Here is a 24,971-nt window from a genome sequence, read left to right on the forward strand (position 1 = left end):
GTTTCGCTAGATAAGACCCTTCTTCCTTGGCTGGGATCATTTAGAGCCTTTGAAGCTGCATTTAAACTACATTTTGGAAGTTCAAACTCGCGGCCACCATATCAGTCCATTATATGGAGAGAAATACTGAAACGTTTTCCTCAAAAAACATAATTTCTTTATAACTGAAGACAGAAAGACAAGGTACGTTATCTGCACATATTTGTTCTGGAAGTGAACTACTCCTGTAAAAATACAAAACTATAATAACCTGGGTTTGAGGGACGTGCTGAGCCCGACGCCCGGTGGCCGGTGGCGTTTGGAGGCGTCGGGGAAGAGGCGGATGCCGCGCGTCTCGGCCGTGATGGGGATGATGAACTCGTTGTTCATCATGCGTCGGGCGGCTCGGGCCGTCTCCAGGTGCACGCTGATGAGGACGTCGTAGAAGCCCTCGCGCAGCAGACCCGACAGGTACTGGTTGTCGATGGTGTAGAGCAGCTGCGATTGGTCCAGGTGACTGCAGAGGGCGTGAGCCACACGCGTGTTCCCGTGAGCGCACAGAGCGCAGTACAGCTTCAGCGTGTGATAGTGGAACGTGCGCAGATCCTCCTGCTCCGACAGCTCCATGATGTCCACACACCTGCGGCACAAGCCTTCGCTGTCAGCACCGGCACTGATGAACTAATCACCTCACAAACCTCATACATAATTCAATTGGGTACTTTAGCAAATTTAAATAAATGACAAAAAATATCAATAAGAATAAATAAAATGTATTATCTTTATGTTTTTTTTTAAAACAGTAAATTTAAAATAATTCTATTTATAGTATAATAATGATAGATTTATATTTTTAAATTAAAAATACAATCAATTATATTGCTAAATGCACTTTTTAATTGCAAAAATGTATTTATAAATTAATTTTAATGTAAATTTCTATTTGAATTTATTTTAATATAATTTATATATATAGATGTATTTAATTTTCATTTAAAAAATTAATACATAAAATGTATTATAAATATTAATAATTAATTTAATAATTCACTACGATAATAATAATAATAATAATAATACACAAATATAATAATTACATTTATATTTATAGATGTAATTCATTTTGGAAATAAATAAAATGTCATGTATTTATACATTTAGTTTTCATACTAAAATATAATTAAATTCAATTAATTTAAATGTGTTATCCTTATAAATATATTTTTGTAATTGAAAACACATACAATTAATTGCATTTTAAATGTAAAATGAGAAACTATTATAATACAATAAATATAATAAGAGTACTTAATTGAAAAAAAAAAAAAAAAATAATAATAAAAAAATAATAATAATATTATATATATATATATATATATATATATATATATATATATATATATATATATATATATATATAAAAAATACTAAAACTGAATTTGATATTGTAAATAATGAATATTTATTTATACATTTTATTAAATTCATTTTAATTAAACAAAACATGAATATTTATATATGTCTTTAGATTGTATATATAGATTTTACATACACACACACACACACTATATATATATATATATATATATATATATATATATATATATATATATATATATATATCATAAATCATTTATATTTATAGCTGTATTTACTGCAGAAATACATTATTTATTGATATTAAATAAAATGTATTATCTTTATAAATATTTTTTTAATTAATTTACATTCATTATATTTATAATATAATAATGATAGATTTAACTTTTTTTTTTTTTTAAATTACAATTTTGAATTTGTTGTTAAATGTATTTAATTTTGACAGCAAAAAAGTAATTTCAATTAAATTAAATGTTATATTTAATTGAAAAATTTAAATTAATTATATTAAAAACACAAATGTTATTAAATTTATTGTAAATAATATTTACAAATATTGAAAAATTTTAATTAATTATATTTATAAACAATACAAAATGAAGTTTATTTATAAATGTTTTAAATTTTTATTAAAAACACATGAATAATATGTAATCAGTATAATTCATATTTGTAAAGTCAATATGATAAATATAAATGATAAAATATGCGTGTGCAGGTGTGCACCGGTTCTCCTCTGGGATGTGCACGGCCAGCATCTGCAGCGGTTCCACACACTGGACCATCCATCCGTGCCTCTCGCTCACACGGGCCGTCTCCACCTTCAGGAAGATGTTGGGCATTCGGCTCCAAAGCACAGAGCTAATGGTCTGGACGTCCAGTCGTGGAGGACACTGAGGAACGGGATTCTTGTGTTCGCTCTTAAAGATGGCGGACGAGATGGGCATGGCGTTCTGCAGGAGAACAGTCAGAAAAACTCTGGTCAGACAGCAGCGCGAGAGTCCAGGTAGCTCCTCTTATAAAGACTAGTTACTGAAACATGGAGACGTGCTCACCTTGATTTTAGCCAGTTCAAACTGGAAGAGACTGGAGCTCGTCGGCCGCACAAACACAGCAGGAAACAGTTTTGTGCTGGGCTCCACCTGGACCGCAAACACACTCATTTCAGAGCAGCGGTGACACCACATAAGAGCCAGGGGTGCCACTGACCCACTGATGTGCAATTTGACATTATCAAGTATATGAAACATTAATTAAATTTATACACACACACACACACACACACACACACACACACACACACACACACACACATATATATATATATATATATATATATATATATATATATATATATATATATATATATACATATATATACACATATACATATATATACACATATACATATATATACACATATACATATATATATATATATATATATATATATATATATATATATACATATATATATATATATATATATATATATATATATAACAAATCATTTATATTTATAGATGTATTTACTGCAATATATTTCATATATCGTAATTGTTGTTTTAATGATGTGCAATTTGACATTATCAAGTATAATTCTCAAAAATCCAACAACTAAAGTAGTTTACATGTTAAAGTTTTAATACAGATAGATCTTAGCATGTTTCTAACATGATTAACATGTTGTAACATTTTTAACATTTTCAGCTTGTTACTAGCATGTTTGTAACATGATTAGCATGCTGTTACCATGTTTCTAGCACGATTAACAAAGTTACTAGCATGTTTCTAACATGATTAACATGTTACTAGCATGTCGTTAGCATGTTTCTAGCATGATTAACATTTTGCTAGCATGATTAACAAAGTTACTAACGTGTTTCTAACACGATTAACATGTTACTAGCATGTTGTTAGCATGTTTCTAGCATGATTAGCATTTTGCTAACATGTTTAACAAAGTTACTAACGTGTTTCTAACATGATTAACATGTTACTAGCATGTTTTTAGCATGTTTCTAGCATGATTAGCATGTTTCTAGCATGATTAGCCTTTTGCTAGCATGATTAGCAAAGTTACTAACATGTTTCTAACATCATTAACATGTTTTTAACATTTTCAGCTTGTTACTAGCATGTCTGTAACATGATTAGCATGTTGTTACCATGTTTCTAACACAATTAACATGTTACTAGCATGTCGTTATCATGTTTCTAGCATGATTAGCATTTTGCTAGCATGATTAAAGTTACTAACGTGTTTCTAACATGATTAACATGTTACTAGCATGTTGTTACCATGTTTCTAGCATGATTAGCATTTTGGTAACATGATTAGCAAAGTTACTAACATGTTTCTAACATGATTAACATGTTACCATGTTTCTAGCATCGTCAGCATGTTACTAGCATGTTGTTAACATATTTATAACATGATTCTAACATGATTAACATTTTGCTAACATGTTTCTAGCAGGATTAGAAAGTTAGTAACATGTTTGTAATATGATTAGCAAGTTGCTAGCATGTTTTTAGTATGCTTAGCATATTATTAACATCTTTCTAACGATTAACATTTTGCTAGCATATTTCTAACATGATTAGCAAGTTACTAACATGTTTTTACAATGATTAACATGTTGTTAGCATGTTAACGTTATTAGCTAGTTACTAGCATGTTGCTAACATGTTTCCAGCATGATTAACAAGTTACTAGCATGCTGCTAACATGTTTCCAGCATGATTAGCATGTTGTTAGCATGTTTTAGCATGATTAGCAGCATGATTAACAAGTTACTAGCATGTTTCTAGCATATATTTTAGCTCATACTTTTGGCCTTTTTCTTTTTGAGCTAACGGCACTGAGGTCCGCCCTGTTTCACCAAAGTCCACTCATTTAAAAATTTCTGGCCTCGCCACTGTTTCAGACACTCATTTACCATAAACCACATCTGTGTTTGTGATTCAGCTGATAATATGAGACCCAGAGCTTTTTGTCCTAGTAATCAGAGTTCTGGTTCTAGTTCTGGTAGCATGAAAGCTGACGGTACCTGGTATGACGTGGGAAGCTCTTTTCCGTTGACTGTGAACGTTAACAGACCCGTGGCCAAATCGATGAGGCACCCGATCTCTAAATCCACGTTGCTGCGGCTGGACGAGTGTGCGGCGCTGGTGACGTCTCCACCCCACACCATGTAACAGTTACTCCTCTTCACGCTGTCACGTGACACAGAGACGTCAGCACATCACATGACCTATCACAACACGTCACACGGCAACGGCGAGCGCTCACCTCTCGTGCACGCGACCCCGCTCGTCTCCCAGGGTGACGGTCACCGTGCGGTTCTTGCTGAGGCTGAAGTGGTTGCTATAGTAATGGTAGTCGGGGGTGACCCAGCCGACCCACACGCAGGACGGGTCCTGACCCGCGAATATCCTGACCGAGTGATAGTACTGCGGGAGACACACAACACGTGACTCATTACACTGATTATATGCAGCTAATTCACAATTTTCTGTTGACATTTTTCGACTTGCATGACTGAGGCAAATATCACGTATTCAAGGGAAACGCATCGTGCATTTTGCTCCTTCATCTGGTGCAAATTCTCCTCTATTCACGTCTTTGCATTGACTTTGTATGTAATCCACTCGCGCTAATAATGAAATTCGCATTTGGTGTGAACACACAATTACTGTTCACAGAAGAAAGAAAATCAAATGGGTTTGGAACAACGTGATGGTCAATAAAGACTCGATCACACCGAGAACAATAACTATAACAACTATTATATCCAATCACTAGAAAATAGCACATCGCAACTATAACGACAAACAACAGCAACAATAGAGAGTGATGAATGATAAAAATATTTAAGATGTTAAAGCACGTGCTGCAGTTATGTTGACTGCCTGTTGTGTGAATACTAGCTATAGTTCTCATTAAAGTATTATATTTCATACTTTAGACGTCATTGGCAGGACACGCAATGATACGGTCCGTTACATTACTTAAATTCATATGTCTCCGGATTTAAACATTCTTGGAAACATTTGGGATAATGACCTTGCTAATAATAACTTGCTAATAACTTGATAATCATGCTAGCAACATGCTAATCGTGCTAACAACATGCTAGTAACGTGGTAATCATGCTAGCAATGTGCTAGTTACATGCTAATCATACTAGAAACATAACAACAACATGCTAGTAACATGCTAATCATGCTAACAACTTAATAACTTGCTAATCATGCTAGCAACATGTTAGTAACATGCTAATCATGATAGAAAAATGCTACCAACATGCTAGTAACATGCTAATCGTGCTAACAACATGCTAGTAACTTGGTAATCAAGATAGAAAAATGCTAACAACGTGCTAGTAACATGTTAATCGTGCTAACAAGCTAGTAACATGCTGATCATGCTAACAACTTGCTAATAACTTGCTAATCATGCTAGCAACATGTTATTAACATGCTAATCATGTTAGAAACATGCTAGTAACATGTTAATTGTGCTAACAACATGCTAGTAACTTGGTAATCATGCTAGCAACGTGCTAGTTACATGCTAATCAAACTAGAAACATGCTAACAACATGTTAGCAAAATGCTAGTAACTTGCTAATCATGCTAACAGAATGCTAATCATGTTAGAAACATGTTAACAACATGCTAGTAACATGCTAATTGTGTTAGCGACATGCTAGTAACTTGCTAATCATGCTAGCAATATGCTAGTAACATGTTAATCATGCTAGCAACATGCCAATCATGTTAACAACATGCTAGTGATATGCTAATCATGTTAGAAACATGTTAACAACAAGTTAGTAACATGTTAGCCATGTTAGAAAAACATGCTAGTAACATGCTAATCATGCGCAAAACATGCTAATCAGGTTAAAACATGCTAGTAACTTGCTAATGATGCTAACAACATTCTAGTAACTTGCAAATTGTGCTAACAACATGCTAATCATGCTAACAACATTGTAATCAGCCTATAAAATACAAGCAACAAGCTAATCATGCTAAAACATGCTAGTTGCCTTCATACTTTTACATCTGCTTTCAGGCTAGGCTTTCTCAAACCAACTTAAAGTTTGTTCTCAAACTCTACTCATCTGGTTATTTCTATTGTTATAGTTATTACAGTCACGACATTTACTGTTTTGGTTATCAGTACAGTATATAGTTACTGTATAGTATACTGTACTATATTTACTGTAACATTAATCATTACATTTATTGTTACAGTTATCATTAAAGTTATTGTTTTAGTTATTATAGTTGCTTAAGATTCTTGGAGTTTATTGCTATTGGAGTAAACACACCTTAAATAATGACAGAACTTCTTGTTTGACTAGTGTTTTAAAAGAACCCAGAATACAGACAATGAAAAACCCAAATAAAATGAACCTAAATTAAACATCAAGAACCTTTAATCTCATATCAGTCATGAACCATAAACTGTTTTGGATGAGATGTTCACTGTTGATCCAGAACTTACTGTGGTGATGCTGCTGTAATCTGTTCTTCTGCCTTCATCCGAGTGTTTGGTGGATTTCACTGGATGCCTTTGGAAACATTCACACACACACACACACACTACTGATCAAACAAACATGAACCAGAGCTTTGTCTCCAAAAGCCATGAGATGAGCTCTCTCATTCAGGGCACTGAGAATGACTGAATCACATCTTAAAGAGCTGAACGAGATCCCGACGTCTGACCTGTGTTTGAGCTTGAGCGGCTCGTCCTCACACAGGCCGTTGACGTGCGTGTAAGCGCTGCTCCTGAAACACGAGTGAAACTCCACCGGCATACTGAGTCTGCAGAACACCATGTCAGCGTTACTGTTCTGAGTCCCGAACGTCTTATGGGTCACTTTGAGACACGGAGGACTGTCCACCGTCCCGTCGATCCTCGTGACCTGCGAACATGACGGGATTCAAACACTGTTCAAACACGGGGATTATCCAGGTGCTTTGAAGATAAACTTCCGGATAATACTTTTTCAAGACTAACTTGAAGGAATAAATTAAAGGGAACAAAATGTGTTCTCATCTAGGGAGCACAGTGTTGTATTTGCAATTCTGAAAATGCAGCTTCATACTGATTTCCATTATTTTCAGATTATAAAATATCTTAACTTTAATATGGAAATAACTGATCACACTGCATAAAACTGATGTTCCTCCTCAGGATTTCTGTCTTGTTTTCCAGGCAAATGTCCAAAGATTCTTAAAACAATACGCACTTACTGGAGAATCACAATTAATGAAGATATGAAGTCTTGTTTTCAGAGAAATTATCACCAGTGAGATCAGATAAATCAACTTAATTCAATCAGGGTTTGTACAGATACCGTAAAATGAAATACCAGCACTTTCAAGGACTTTTCAAGCACTACATTTCTGATTTTCAAGGACTTCAATCAGAGATCTCACTTATCAAACAATGTCTTCCCTTTCACATTAAAACCATGGCTAATTTTCTTAAGGGATTTGATAAAAAAAAAAAACTCACAAAACCACTCTGAAATCCTGATCTGAAATTAAGGATTCGTGATACGCTCTCTGAAGTCCTGAACTGAATCAGATGATTTGCTAACCTGCATCAAAGTCTGAATCAAATGATTTGCACTCGGCACTTCAAAGTTCTGATGTGAAGCAAACGATTCATAAACCTGCTCCGGAGTTCTGATCTAAATCAAATTATTTGCGAACCTGCACTGAAGTCTCGATCTGAATCAAATGATTCGTGCTCCACACTTCAAATTTCCAATGTGAAGCAAAAGATTTGTGAACCTGCTCCGAAGTTCCAATCAGAATCAAATGATTCGCGAAGTCTCAATATGAATCAAATGATTTGCGTTCCACACTTTAAATTTCCAAAGTAAGGAAAAAGATTTGTGAACCTGCTCCGAAGTTCCAATCGGAATCAAATGATTAGCGATATGCAAAGTTCCGATCTAAATCAAATGATTTGTGAACCTGCTCCGAAGTTCCAATCGGAACCAAATGATTAGCGATATGCAAAGTTCCGATCTAAATCAAATGATTTGTGAACCTGCACGGAACGATTAGCGATATGCAAAGTTCCGTTCCAATCTGAATCAAATATTAGTTCCGATCTAAAATTTGTGAACCTGCACCGAAGTTCCGCCAAATGATTAGCCAAAGTTCCGATGTTCTGATATGAATCAAATGATTCACGCTCTGTGCTTCAAAGTTCCGATATGAAGCAAAAGATTTGTGAACCTGCTCCAAAGTTCCGATCTAAATCAAACGATTCGGAAACCCGCTACGAAGTTCTGATGTGAATCAAATGATTTGCGAACCAGCACTGAAGTCTCAATTTGAATCAAATGATTCACGCTCCACACTTCAAAATTCCAAAGTGAAGCAAAAGATTTGTGAACCTCCTCCGAATTTCCATTCAGAATCAAATGATTTGCGATATGCGAAGTTCCGATCTAAATCAAATGATCTGCGCACCCACTCCGAAGTTCCGATCTTAATCAAACAGTTCACGAACCTGCTCCGAAGTTCTGATATGAATCAGATGATTCACGCTCCGCTCTTCAAAGTTCCGATCTAAATCAAATGATTTGCGAACCTGCACTGAAGTATCGATCTGAATTAAAAGATTCCTGAACCTGCTCCAAAGTTCCAATCTGAATCAAATGATTTGTGATGCGTGATCCAATTGGAGCACTTCAAAACAGTGAATCACTTTGCGACGCAATGGTTTAACTGATTCAGAGTTTCGAAAAACTCAGTTTCACCCATCACTGCATGCTTTTTAAAACTGTTAAACTATGTTGAAATTCAAAAATGATTGGCTCTTTTAATTTGATTGTTTTTTGATTGTTGCTAGTGAATCGCTTGAACTGAATGAACGAAGTCACGAGATGGAATCAATCGGAGCATTTCCAGTGTAAATGACTCACTCAATTGATTCAGTTAATCTGTTCCTCTTCTCGCGTCTTCATTCATGTTTACACGACACTGTTGGCACTACTACCGGCTTAGCTCGCTAGTTTTGTTTTATTCGTTTTTTTTTTTTTTTTTTACTAGTTTTATTAACTGAAATAAGCAAAAAAAAAAAAAAAAAAAAAAAAGCATTTCATTTTTTTCTGAATTTCTGCGTGAAAATAAAGATATAAAAAAATTAAACACTTATTTCATAAATATACTGTCTTTCAATAATTCAAGCACTTTTCAAGTGCCTCTTCAGGAATATTGTTATTTTCAAGGGCTTTTCAGGCCTTACATTTCTAAAATTCAAATTCAAGTACTTCAAGCACTTTCAGCTCCTTGTACGAACCCTGTTCAAAAGAAAACATGTTCAGTCCCCACTAACAGATATTTGTTCTTGTTTTAACCATAAACTCATTTTGATAGATTTCTCAGAAAACAAGACTTCATATCTTCAATTTGCATTTGCATTATGCTGCAAATATATCTTGATTTAAGCATGTTTAGATTTTTATATTATAAAGCAGGACAGAAATACTGAGGAAGATATTTATTTTTGTGTATACAACATTTAATTAAGACTTTCTGCTGAGATTTAAGACATTTTAAGGCCTTCATTTGTGGAATTAAGACTTTTAAAGACCCACACGAATCCTAATACACGACCTGCACAGAAACCAAACAGATTCATATTGATCTGGAACATTTCCATCCAAATCGATACGAATGTCTCTGTGAGGTCCTGGAGGATCCCAGAACAGCTTTTTCAGGAACAAAAGCGGTTCATTAAGTCTGGACTCAAAGCTCCATTGATGGTGTTGGTCCGGCGGGAGCCTGAGAACAAAAGGAAGGTTTCCGATCGATAATCAATCACGCGGCTCGTCCTCACCGCGATGTGATGGTGGTCTTTGGGGACGTTGCAGAAGGTGGGCAGGCGTTTGCTGAACCACATGGTCACCTCGCGGTTCATGTTGACGGCGTAGGGCTCGAACCCCTCCTGCAGGCCGCACATGGTGTAGTACTTAAACGTGCTGGCGTCCTTCCCCAAATTCATACGGCCCACCTGAGACAGACCCAAACTACAGACCGGGATGAAACCTGGAGGACAGAGACGCACACCGTGATCCAGTGACTGAAAATTAATGGAACAAACACACATCATAGTTCTGTCTTCCTGACGTCAGGGTTCGTCCAGACACTGTAAAAGGAAATTCCAGGACTTTCAAGGACATTTCAAGCACTGCTTTTTTGATTTTCAATGACTTCAATCACAGACCTCACTTATCAAACAATGTCTTCCCTTTCAAATTCTAAAAAAGATAAATAGACAAATAAAAATATACTAATCAAACAAAACAGCAAAAATACAGTGAAGCACATGCAAAGACGTCAACTTCAAGAACAAACAAAAAAATGGACCGTTATTCTGGTCTTTGGGCTAATCATGCTAACAACATGCTAGCAACACGTTAGCAACGGTATCATGTTAGTAACATGTTAGTAATCATTCTAGAAATGTGCTAACAACATGCTAATCATGTTAAAAAAAACATGCTAGCAACATGTTATGCTAAAAACATGCTAATGACAAGCAAATCATGTTAAACAACATGCTAATCGTTAGAAACATGCTAATAACATGCTAGTAACTTTTTAATCATGGTAGCAACATGCTAGCAACATGCTAATCATGTTAGAAACAGGTTGACAACGTTAATCATGTTAGCAACACATTAGTAGCATGCTAACCACGTTAGGAACATGCTAACAACATGATAGTAGCTTGCTAATCATGCTAGAAAAATGTTCATAACATGTTAATCATGCTAACAACATGTTAGCAACATGTTAATCATGCCTAAACATGGCAACAAGCTAATCAAACTAGAGAAAAGCTAGCGACATGTTAATCACGTTAACAAAATGCTAATTATGCTAGCAACATGTTAGTAACATGCTAATCAAGTTAGAAACATGCTAGCAACATGATAGTAACTTGCTAATCATTCTAGAAACATCCTAACAATGTGTTAGCAACATGTTAATCATGCAAAACATGCTAACAAGAAGCTAATCATGTTAGAAACATGCTAGTAACTTGTTATTAATGCTAGAAACGTTATCAACATGGTAATCTTGTTAGAAACATGCTAACGACATGCTAATCATGCTAGAAAAATGTTCACAACATGCTAATCAAGCTAACAACATGCTAGCAACATGCTAACATGTTAGTAACATGCTAATCAAGTTAGAAACGTGCTAGCAACATGATAGTAACTTGCCAATCATTCTAGAAACATGCTAACAACAAGCTAATCGTGTTAGAAACAGGCTAGCGACATGCTAATCATGCTAGAAGCATGTTGACAACATGCTAATCATGCTAACAACACGTTAACAACATGCTAATCAAGTTGGAAACAAGCTAGCAACATGCTAGTAACTTGTTAATCAAGTTATAAACATGTTAGAAACACACTAACAGCTAGTAACTTGCTAATCATGCTAGCAACATGTTAATCATGCTAGTAACATGCTATCTATTTTTATTTTAATCAATCTATTTAAGATTGAAAATCTGCAAACTTTTAAAATCTTTTCCCAAACTTTCTGCTCAGGCTTTTTCAAGCCAACTTCAAAGTTTGTCTTGACAAACTTTTTTTTTAATCTAGTTTCTTGTTTTTACATTAATTTGGAAATTCAATGTAAAAATTTGTGACTACAAATTTTAATGTTAGGTGTGATCAATCATTAATTACAAAAAAAATGTGATTGAGTTTAATTGAGTAAGATCTATCAGTCTATCTCTACGTATATACATGTGTCTGTGGTTGCATTGTATACTTACACTGCATATTTTACATATAAATTGTCAAAAACAAATAATTAAGTCAATAAATGCATAAATATTTTTAAAAAGTCAAAACCCCAAATAAACAAATAAATACACAAAGAAACTGAAATAAAAAAAATAATAATACAAATAAAATATAAAAACAAACAAACCAAAAAGCCTAAAATAGAAGAAATATTTTTAAAAAATGTAGTTTAGTTTAACTTTTGATTGATTCCATACATTTTTTTTTTTTTATTTATTCTGATTTTATTTTTACTGCAAAGCACTTTGGATCAGTGAGAGGTGTGTAAATCGTGTGCTGTGTGAATAAAGCTCGACTTGACTGACCGTCTTCGATGTCAAAGTCGGCGAAGCACAGCTCAGAGCCCTTGTTAGTGATCAGGATTTCTCCGTTCAGGGTGAAGATCATGGATTTGTCCTCCAAGTTGATCATACAACCAACAACGTCACCGGCGTGCCAGCAGCGGCCGAACAGACGACTGCCCATGTGGAGCCGATGACCCTGCAGAAACAACAACAGCACCACCTGATGATCAGCAAATGATTTTTATCGTTTTCCAGTACAAATATCTAAACGTTCTTAAATCAAGATGCAAGCAAAGATTTGTATATTTGTGTATTATTGCTTTGGCAGTAGTCAGATGATCTGGTCTGCTCGGGTCTGATGGTCTCCAGTGTTACTCACCCGATGGCCGTCAAAGACGTAGGCTTGGGCGTCCGTTCCCAGCTCCACGTCGGGTTTGCAGCCGGGCCGAGCCCAGCCCACCCGCATGTCTCCACCCGTCACCGCCTCAAACTCAAAATACCACTTCCCCATCTTCACGGCGTACGTGCGCTCCACACGGAAGAAACGGATCTTATCGATGCTCAGCCTCTCCACCACGTGACCTGTGAGATGAAGCAGCACGTCTGAGATGAACCTTTTAGCCCATTGAAACAGAAAAAAAATGACCAAAGACCTTGATGTTCTCATGTGACGGTAACTTCTGGAAATAAAACTACCAACTATCTTTAGCTTGTTAGTATGGAATGCCACAGTTGACGAAATAAGTAATAAATAAATGCATATATAAATGTTAGAAAATAATATAGATAAATACATAAATATACAAATAAATGTAAAAAAAAAAAAAAAAAAAAAAATGCATAAATACATAAAGAATTTTTTTAAAAAACAGACGTAAATAAAGATTTTTTTTAAAAAAATTGTCAAACAACAAAAATACACAAATGAACACAAATATACAAAGTTAAAATAAGTACACAAATATACAAAATATAAAAGGGGAAAAAATGAAAATATAAAGAAATGTTAAAAAATGCATAAATACAAAGAAACGTAAAAGAAAAAATACTAAATAAATGTAAAAAAAAAACCTACCAATACACACAAATATACAAGGAAATGTAAAAAAATAAATAAATAAAAAAAATAAAAAATAAAAAAGCATAAATACATAAATGTCAAAAAACAAAAGCAAATGAAGATTAAAAAAAAGAAACAAAAATGAAAACAAATACATAAAATTAAAATGATGATCATAATAATAATAACAACAACAACAAAAACAAAACGAGAAAACACTAGATACATATGCAAAGAAATGTCAAAAACAAAAGTAAAAAGATTTTTAAAAAAGTCAAAAAACTAAAATATACAATGAACAAACATACAAAGTAAAATAATAACAATAAATACAGAAACACAAAATATAAAAAACGAAATAAATAAATATACAAATAAATGTAAAAAAAGTATACATTCATAAAGAAATGTCAAAAAACAAAAGTAAAGATTTTTTTTTTAAATGGCAAAAAATATATATAAATGAACAAATATATAAAGTTAAAATAATAATAAATACTGAACTATACAAAAAACAAGAGAAAAACATGTTAATGTTAAAAAAGTGCATAAATACACAAAAAACAGTAAATAAATATATAAATAAATGTCAAAAAACAAAAATAATTTACTGCGTAAATAAATAAATGCCAAATAAATAAATATACAAAGAACTTGATTAATACATTTAAAAACAATTTTTTTATTCGCTTCTTTGGCGTTCCATACATTAGTTTCAGTGGATCATTTGCTTCTTGATTTGATTCAGTCAACGACCGGCACCTGTTGAGTGTGTGAGTAATGTTCATGTGTATGAGCTCCATTACCGAGAGCTTCTTTAAAACCCTCCATCAAGGTTCTGATTACGCTTCAGAAAATCAGCGAGTGAATGAAGCAGAGAATCAATTCAATGAAAACACACAGTGAGATGTGAGCTCAACAAACCGTTACTACTCATTAAACCACCATTAGAGTTAATTCACTCCCTAAACTCCACAAAAACACTGACGAACATCATTAACCCTCAAATGACAACAGATCACTTTCAACTCAAGCTTATTCTAACAAACTGACACGCATCTGTCTTTTACAAATAATACATCCAATATACAAAAACAAAGCACTAAACAATGAAAACTAATTAAAAACAATAAACACAAAAACAACAATAATAAAAAGAGATTTAAACAGAATTAATAAAGAACTAAAAATATTGAAAAGAACTGAAATGAAAAGAAACAAAAAGTTCCAGATTTTAGGACATAATAAATTATTATTCAAAATTTGTGAAAAGTATGGAGAACAAAAAAATAATACATTTACTGTATTATAAGATTATGATATTATAATTTATTATAATAATATTAATAATAAGTAATAAGCCCAAGAATAACAAGAATAACAATAAAACCTAAAATGTAAAATATGTTAATGAAAAAAAAAATCTTTTTATTGAGAAGTAATAAAAAGTTTCAGATTTGGGGATTTAATGGCATATTATTTATCATCAAGAAAAGAGTGTAGTAATTTCTCTCTTTTAATCTCACACTGATAGAACAACAAAACCTGAAGATATTAAAAAAATAATAATTTAAAAGCTGAAAAAACAGAAGCAATTGAGAAACAAAACATTTTTAAAAATCTGAAAAAAAAAAGAAAAGTAAAAAAAAATTACAACCGGGAAATAATTAAAAATCTGGGGAAAAAATGAAGATTCTTTTTAAATCTGAAAATATTTAAATATATATTTATATATTTAAATTTCTCTCATTTCATCTCACACTGACAGAACAACAAAACCTAAAACATTGAAAAAAAAAATTTAAAAGCTGAAAAAACTGAGAAGTAATTGAGAAGCAAAACTTTTTTTATGTAGTAAAAATAAAAAAAAATCTTTTAAACAAAAATGAGGACATTAAAATCTAGAAAGTTAGAAAAGAACTGAGAAATAATTGACACGCAACAATAAAATAAAAAATTAAATAAATAAAAAACTGTGAACTTGAGAAATAATGCAAAAGTCCAGGTTTTGAGGATTTAATGGCATATTATTTATCATCAAGAAAAGAGTGTAGTAAATTTCTCGTTTCATCTCACACTGACAGAACAACAAAACCTGAAGTTATTTTAAAAAATTATTTAAATGCTAAAAAAAGTAATTGAGAAGCAAAACTTTTTAAAAAATCTTTAAAAAAAGAAGAGTAAAAATAAAAATAAAAAAACAGAAAAAAAAAATTGACAATTGGAAAATAATTACAAATCTGGGAGAAAAAAAACCCCTGAAAAAACTCAGAAGTTAAAAAAAAAACTGATAAGTAAACTAACAAGTAAAAAAAAAAAAAAAAAAAAAAAAAAGTCCAAAACTGTGAAGTACTTGAAGTAATGTAAAGGACTGGTTTTTGTGGCATAATGTGTCATTTGTAAAGAGTGCAGACACTGAAGTTCTCACCGGCGTCCTGGTCGGGCGGCTCGACGTTGTACCCGTATCCGATGAGCGTTCGTATGGCTTCCCGCAGGCTGTCGCGGTTTGATTTCTTGGTGCGCTCATCGAGTAAAGCATACGGCACCAGACGAGGGTTACGCTTGCTCTTCACATCCTGCAGAGAGACAGAGACAGAGACGCGCCGCCATTGGCTCAGAGCGAAACACACCGCAGGCCGCCTTCGTTCCGATTGGACGCTCGGCGCTTCTAGCTAATTGAGGAATTAATGGGCCGCCTGTGTTTATTATGAGGGAAACACCGTGGAACCGTGAGCGATATCCCAGCATCCTCTCTCACCTGCTGGATGCCGTAGGTCCAGCCCTGTTTGATGCGGTCTTTGGCCCAGACGTTGTGAGCGTTTTCTGACAGTTTGTCCACCAGCAGCTCCTGCCCGGCGCTCAGTTTGACCTCAGACAGATCCAGCGGTGACGGCTTATAGCCGTTAGACATTATATAACTGCACAAAACACACACACACGCCCAATCAAACAACTGCAGTCTACAGCCCTTACAGTCCAGTTCACTTCACTCATAAGGAGCCCAACGCAGCATCTATCATCACATCAACCAGCTGGAAGAAATCACTGCAGCTTCTACTTCACTCACAACAAAATATGAAGGGAATTAAAATATAAATATTAAGGACATACTGTACACTAAACAAAAACATTAAGTGTTGCACCGCTTGAAGCACTAAAATGAAAACTAAAAAAATAAATAAATAAAAACTAAGAAACAAAAATAAATTAAATCTAAATAGTCATATTTAAAAAACAAACTAATAACAATGAGAAAAGCTCATAATAAAATTGCTAAATTGAAATGAAAACAAATACTTAATCCAATATTAAATAGACAATATAAAAACAAAATCCATTTCAAAATATTAATAAAATCTATAATAACATAAAAAATACAAAAAAATTACATAAAAAATGAATTAAAACTAATAAAAATAAAAATATTTAAAAACAAATAAAAACTAATAAAAATGACAAAAGCACATAATGAAATGACTAAAAATTCAGATTAAAACAAACTTTAAATATAAAAATAAAATCCAATTGAAATTACTAAAATTTAAAAAAAAATGAAAACATAAAAAATAATTTCAACCTAAATAGTAATATAAAAAAACTAATAAAAAAAATGACAAAAGTACATAAAATTACTAAAAAATGACAATTAAAACAAAAACTTTAAATATAAAAAATAAAATCCAATTCAAAAATATGAATAAAATGTATAATAACATACAAATAATACTAAACTGAAGCACAAAAATTACTTATTGGAAATAAAATTAACTAAAACTAAAGTATAAATAACTCAAACAGTAATATTTAAAAAAAATAATAATAAAAATGACAAATTAATAACTAATAAAAATGACAAAAGCACATTACGAACTTACAAAAATTGAAATTAAAACAAACTTTAAATATAAAAATAAAATCCAATACAAGATATTAATAAAATTTCTAATAATATATAAATAACACTAAAATTACACTCATTTTAGCACTAAAATTATTTATTGGAAATAAATAAAAAGTAAAAAACTAAAACTAAAATAAAAATAACTCAGACAGTAATATTTAAAAACAAACAAAAACTAATAAAAAAATATATATAAAAACACATAATGAAATGACTAAAAAATCAGATTAAAACAAACTTTAAATATAAAAATAAAATTCAGCTGAAATTACTAAAATTAATTAAATTAAATATAAACTAAAAATGAATTAAAAATAAAAATAAAAAAATAATTTAAACCTAAATAGTAATATAAAACAACTAATAAAAATGACAAAAGTACATAAAATTACTAAAAAATGACAATTAAAACAAAAACTTGAAATATAAAAAATAAAATCCAATTCAAAAATATGAATAAAATGTATAATAACATACAAATAATACTAAACTGAAGCACAAAAATTACTTATTGGAAATAAAATTAACTAAAACTAAAGTATAAATATCTCAGACAGTAATATTTAAAAACAAACAAAAACTAATAAAAAAAAAATAAAAAAACACATAATGAAATGACTAAAAATTAAAACATAACTGGAAATAAATAAAAACTAAAAATAATTGCAACCTAAATAGTAATATATATATATATATATTTTTTTTTTTACAAAAGCACAAAATTACTAAAATATTAAAAATGAAAACAAAAACTGTAAATATAAAAATAAAATTATTTCAAACTATGAATAAAAACAATAACAGTATGTAAATAATACTAAAACCACACTCTTGTTAAGATTTATGCTATTTAAGCTGTTTCTTCTCCCTTAAATGCTTTAATGACTCAAATGTGGCTCAATATGAATAGAAGCAGATCACGTGTGACGATATATTTATTGAGTGTACATGAATCGGCCTCGTGTTGGAGACTGTGGTTGATTCCAGAGCTTTATGAGCTGAAAGTGAATGTCCTGATCTGAGATCAGCATCTGTTCCATCATTCGTCACAAACACTCACTTCTTGGGGAGTTTGAGCTTCTTCAGCTCCTCTTCAGCGTTGACTTTGACCTGCACCACGTGACAGCCCAACGCCAGCAGAGTCCTGAAACACACACCACAGCAACACGCAGCATTACACGACTGACGCGCTGATGCACATAAAACACCGCCGGTGAGAGGAAACGCCGTATCAGCAGACGGGAAACAACGCGGGCTGAAAGAGAGCGTGTCATTAGAGGTTAACGAAGGTTTGGCCAAACTCATATGAAGGTTAATGATGCGGTTATGCGCTCTCAAGACAGAAATAGACGTAAATTAGAGCTGCGATTACAGGACTAAGTGCACCCCACACCGCAGTAAACGCAAGCTTGCTGTGATTCAAACACATTTTCCAACTTTTCTCCATCTGGATTGTGATTTTGTATAATGTGTGACGCTTTTACGACAGTGATTTTATTCTTATTTCATAGAGAAATAGTTGAACAACCTTCAGACTTACCAAAAAAGCAGAAATTAGCAGTCAATAAATTATACAATTACAAAACAGTCAAATACTTAAAATGACAAAGAGACACAACATACAATAATTTGAGATTAGATGCTTTATAATTATTGAGTTTTGTGTGATTTTTACACACCGGTTCAATAAATAAGACACAATACTGTCTGTTTCACTCAGTTTTGCCAATGCAAATATTACCTATTAAAGCCACGGCAGAAGTGTTGTGCATTTCTGATCAACACACAATTACTGTCGTTTGAATGAATCAGGTGAAACAATGACTCAATGATTCAGAGTCATTTACTTCATTCCTGAATCAATCAGCTATTTGAACGAATCAATGTGTGCTATATATGGAGTGCCATTAGTGTCAAAATTATCTATGAAGTTATATCAGTGTCAAAAAATGTCTGTAAAATATAACTCACACAGTTTTGGACTGAATTTTGTTGCTGAACATGAATATATCATCCTTTGACGAATCACTGCAGCAGATAATGTGTTATTTTACAATTTCTACAATGAAATAGACAAATACACTTCTCATATATATATATATATATATATATATATATATATATATATATATATATATATATATATATAGGTAATTCTCAGACTGTACAGACTGTATGTTCTTTTTAATTTTATACAATGATATATTCCATATGGTCTTATTTGACAAATATGAAGTTATGACTGTTTTATAAAATCATGATTCTTAATGTGAAACTAGTCTACAGTTTTTGAATGCATTATGAGGTGAAGTGTGCTTTTCTGAGCGACACAGAATTTATGAATGAATCTGCTTTTAATCAAGTGAAACAATGATTCAATGATCCATTCATAAAAGGAGCCATTTACTTAATTCCTGAATCAACCAGCCATTTGAACGAATCAATGCATACTATGTATGGAGCGCCATTAGTGTCAAAAAACTTGAAAAATATATCAAAAACTGTGAAATATACCTCACACAGTTTTGGACTGAATTTTGTTGATGAACATGAATATGTCTTCTATTGACGAATCACTGCAGCACTTTTGAGTTTATTTTGCTTCAATACGTTTTTAGAGTAATATTTATGTTTTTTTTTTGTTTTTTTTTTTTAAAGAAATATGTAGGTTTCATAAATTTGGACTGTTTCTGAGCAATCATGAGTTATAAATGTAAAATAATTTAATTAAATTCCATTCCATTAATACTGGTTAATCTCAGACTATATGTTCTTTTAAATTTTATACAATGATATATTCAAATAAAAATATTTAAAAGTGTGTATATATATATATATCAGTGGCGGCTACTGGTCTGTCAAATAGGGGAACCTCATTTTCGGCCTACATCATAAAATTGTCTATTTATTTATTCACAAGAATGTGCCTTATTGTCATAAGTAAGTCACAATGCAAACAATCGTAAAAAAAAAAGCTTTAGTTTTATTATGCAAAATATGATGTATTTTTTCTTTTAGTCAGATGCTTACTATATAGTATAAATATTTTGCAGTTTAAATAAGGTTATTATGGAGATTTATTTATTTATTTATAAAGTATTTTAATAGAAATATAAGGTTTCATTATGTTATGTTAAAATTTTTCAAGATTACTATATATATATTTATATTAATTTATAGTCATCCTCCATGTTAATATTTAATGTAGTAATCTATATATATATATATATATATATATATATATATATATATATATATATATGATTACTACATTAAATATTAACATGAATGAATGAATGAACGATCTAAAAAAATATTAAACTCTGTAAAAGTGAAACAAGGAATGTGGTGTATAATTGTGTGAAATGTATGATGAAAATCAAGCAATTTCGCCAAGCAAATATAAAGAAATAGGTTGCAGCAGTTTTTATTTCGACTGAACTTGAGAAATCCGCGATGGGACTGAGCGCGAATAGCTTCAGCGATTCCTTATAGTACAAAATCGCTGTCAGTCAAAAGGAGATGCAATCTTTCGACAGACCCTCCAATCATCACGCAGAAGCTCGGAGTCCAGGCCAGCCCACTCCTCATTTGCTCCTCATTCACCCCCAGAGACGCTGAGCGTCCGTGGGCGGGACATAATCGCAGCGTTTATCCAATGACCGTCTAGTTTCAAAGCACTGAAAAAAAACGTTCAAAGCAGCCGCATTGAAGTCAATGGACGCTGGGCTTCAACGGGGAAATGCACTGTGACGCTACGGGAATGTATGAGAAGAAAATCAAGTCAGCCGACCTGCTATATCTAACTGATTCTGAACGAACTCGTCTTTGAGATGAACGTTTTCTAACGCATTTTTAGTCAATAAAATGTTAATACAATAGTACATAATTTGACCATTAATTTTGTGACATTATAGCGGAAGCTGAGCTTCCCTTGCAGTCTTAAAGAAATCGCCACTGATATATATATATATATCAATCTCAATGTGTGCTATATATGTAGCGCCATTAGTGTCAAAATTATCTATGAAGTTATATTAATGTCAAAAAACTTCTGCAAAATATATCCTACACACTTTTGGACTGAATTTTGTTGATGAATGTCATCTATTGATGAATCACTGCAGCATGAAAAAATTATGACTATTTTCACCTGAAAGTGAACGTTTATGCAAAAAAATAATATTTTGTTTTGCTTGAAAAATTTTGTAGAGTAAAATTTATGTTTTTTTTTTTTTTTTTAATAAATATGTAGGTTTCATACATTTGGAGTGTTTTTGCGCAATCATGAATTACAAATGTAAAAGAATTTAATTAAATTCCATTCATTCCAATGGGGTTAATACTGGTTAATCTCTTCTATGTTCTTTTTAATTTTATACAATCATATATTTAAATAAAACTTCTCATATACATTTCTTATGCTCATCAAGGCTGCATGTGTTTGACCAAAAATACAGAAACAAATGTTAACATTGTGAAATATTATTTAAATTTAAAATAACTGTTTTCTATGCGAATATATTTTAAAATGTAATTTATTTCTGCGATCAAAGCTGAATTTTCAGCATCGTTACTCCAGTCTTCAGTGTCACATGATTCTTCAGAAATCATTCTAATATACTGATTTATTATCGATGTTAAAAACGGTTTTTGCATTTTGTATTTTTTTCCCCCAGGATTCTTTAACAAATAAAAAGCTGAAAAGAACAGCGTTTATTTAAAATACTAAATGCCATCTAAAAGTTTGGGGTCAGTACATTTGAATTCTTTCTTTTTTGAAAGAAAATTAATACTTTTATTCACCATCAATGTGTTAAATTGATAAAACTTGATAAAACACTGTTAGAAAAGATTTATATTTTGAATAAAAGCTGTTATTTTTAACCTTTTATTCATCAAAGAATCCTGAAAAAAAGAATCACAGGTTCCAGAAAAATATTTGGCAGCACAAATGTTTCCAACACTGATAATAACAGCAATTAATCAGCATACTGAAATGACTTCTGAAGCTCATGTGACACTGAAAACTGAAGTAACGGCTGATAAAAATTCAGCATTGCATCACAGGAATAAATTATATTTTAAAATATATGAATATAGAACACCAATAGTTTAAACTGTAATAATATTTCACAATATTACAATTTTTTTTCTTTATTTTTGTTTTTTTTTAAATTTGTTATATTTTTCTTATATATAATTTAAAGTATATATAGATATATATAAGTGTAAAAACGTGTGCCTTTGAATCTGAAGACTCACTCGTGTTAGGTGTAAGCGTGTGATGTAAACGCACGCGTGTGCTGCTCTTACTTGAGCGTTTCGGTGGACATCTGCAGGTTGTAGTTCCTCTCTGTTTCTGGCAGTTTGGAGAAATCCACCAGACACGGGTGCTGCCGCTTGTTATCCTCTCTGATCTGAGAACGGACACGCATCAATCAGCGGCACACGCAGAACAACACACGACAACATACAGAGCAGATGAGGAATCCTGACACTTACTGGAGTTCATTACTGTAACAGAGGAACACGGCAGAATGACACACACATTCTGCACACGCTCACTATACGGCCACCAGAAGCACTGTGGGAATGTCATGAGTGTTTCTGGGAGTTTTACTAGAGTTGATGAGGATTTTCATCAACCACAGACGGACACACACTCACATGCAGACTAACGCCGGATTCATTTACACAAGATTGATTTGAGAAATTCACATTCAGTCACATTATTGATTTGACTGCACTGACACCGTCAGATGAGAACAAAACTGAACACATCTGAAGAACGACTACTGTCTCCTGTAGAACTGCTTTACTTTACTTCCCTTCACTACTGAGTTCGTTTCAAAAATGACAAATTAACAAGAATATTTTCTTCTTTTTCATTAAAGTAAAGCTGGTTTGAAACAGGGTCATTTTAGTGTATGTAAGAATATATATACACCAGTCTTTAGTAGCACGGGTATATTTGTAGCAGTAGCCCAAAATACATTGCATGGGTCAAAAATCATTAGGATATTAAGTAAAGATCATGTTCCATGAAGATATTTTGTACATTTTCTACCATAAATATATCAAAACTTAATTTCTGATTAGTAATATGCATTGCTAGAACTTCATTTGGACAACTTTAAAGGTGATTTTATCAATATTTAGATTTTTTGCACCCTCAGATTCCAGATTTTCAAATAGCTATATCTCAGCCAAATATTGTCCTATCCTAACAAACCATTATTTATTTATTTATTTACTCAATTTTAACAAAACTGACCCTTCTGACTGGTTTTGTGATCCAGGGTCACATATATTTAGCAAACTATACATCTATACTATACAAACTATACAAACAATACATCTTTTTTAATTTTTAACAAAAATACAAAATACATATTTTTATTATTTAAATATAATATAGATTTTTATTATTTACATATAGCTATATATGTATTTAAGAAAACTATGAAAAATATTGAATTTGAAAAAATATATATATTTAAATGCATTTTCAACAATATATGTAACAAAACAATAAAGCAAATAAACTTTTTAAAAAATAATACATTTTTATTATTCTTTAAATACATTTAACACAAATAAGATTTTTGTATTGATTATATTTTATATTTATATTTTACATTTATATATTTAATATTTTATTTTTGTTTTCATTTTAATTAAGATTAAAAACAAATTTTGCTGTTTTTTGACATTACAGTTTGTTTTTTTTGTTTTTTTTTTTTACATATGTCTATATATTTTTTATTTTTATTTAAGTTTTAGATTGAATTATTTTAATACAATAAGTTAAACTAAAAACTGTTGTATTGGCAACTAGCTGAAATTATTATTTTTTTTTTATTTTTTCAGGTAAAGTTTTTTTTATTTTTTTATTTATCTCAAGAGATAAAAATTGTTTTATGGCTTTAGTTTTTGTTAACTATAATAAACCTGCTTTGAAAGAATCTGTATTGTATAAAGTACTAAAGAAATAAAAAATTTTCCTTAAAAAAAAATCTTTATAAAAATAAAATGTTGTATTAAAAGAATAAAAGTGTTCTGGTTCAGTCTCTCGGTCTCTTGAGGTGCAGGAAACACTTTGTAATAATTGAGATGTTAAATTTATTTATGTAGCACCATTAAAACTACAACGAGTAAGTTACATGTAAACAGTTCAGTCTCTCAAGTGGCATGAACAATTTCTAATTACAGAATTGCATAACTAAGATTGTTACAAAGAATAAGTAAATATGTAAGTATTCAAACACATTTAAAATGTAAATAAATAAATCAATAAGTTTAAAAAATGTAAAGTGTGTTCAGTTTAGTCTGGAGTTGTATGAAACACTTCTAGCTGAACTCTTTTCCTGTTACTGATGTTAAAAATGCACCGATGCATCGTGGCATAAACACGGTCAGAAAGCTGTTATCCTGCCGTCCTACATGAGATCAAACGCATTGCAGAAGTTCACTGAAGCGTTATCGGT

At 31.8% G+C, this 24,971-nt stretch overlaps 1 protein-coding gene across 4 annotated transcripts in view; it reads right to left on the reverse strand.

Moving 5' to 3' along the window:
• LOC127180108 (ryanodine receptor 3) overlaps positions 1-24,971 on the reverse strand; it is a 176,289-nt gene that overhangs the window by 88,642 nt on the left and 62,676 nt on the right. For all 4 annotated transcript variants that reach the window (XM_051134057.1, XM_051134056.1, XM_051134055.1 and 1 more), the window contains 14 exons: positions 22,798-22,901; positions 18,542-18,625; positions 16,339-16,498; positions 16,009-16,156; positions 12,900-13,102; positions 12,542-12,716; positions 10,244-10,452; positions 7,105-7,304; positions 6,881-6,947; positions 4,655-4,815; positions 4,413-4,578; positions 2,415-2,501; positions 2,086-2,312; positions 251-619 (listed from right to left, as the gene is read on the reverse strand). In XM_051134057.1, the coding sequence (XP_050990014.1) occupies positions 251-619; positions 2,086-2,312; positions 2,415-2,501; positions 4,413-4,578; positions 4,655-4,815; positions 6,881-6,947; positions 7,105-7,304; positions 10,244-10,452; positions 12,542-12,716; positions 12,900-13,102; positions 16,009-16,156; positions 16,339-16,498; positions 18,542-18,625; positions 22,798-22,901 (2,360 nt within the window). The remainder of the gene's footprint in view (positions 1-250; positions 620-2,085; positions 2,313-2,414; positions 2,502-4,412; positions 4,579-4,654; positions 4,816-6,880; positions 6,948-7,104; positions 7,305-10,243; positions 10,453-12,541; positions 12,717-12,899; positions 13,103-16,008; positions 16,157-16,338; positions 16,499-18,541; positions 18,626-22,797; positions 22,902-24,971) is intronic.

Source organism: Labeo rohita, chromosome 17, assembly GCF_022985175.1.
Source record: "Labeo rohita strain BAU-BD-2019 chromosome 17, IGBB_LRoh.1.0, whole genome shotgun sequence".
Taxonomy (NCBI): Eukaryota; Metazoa; Chordata; class Actinopteri; order Cypriniformes; family Cyprinidae; genus Labeo; species Labeo rohita.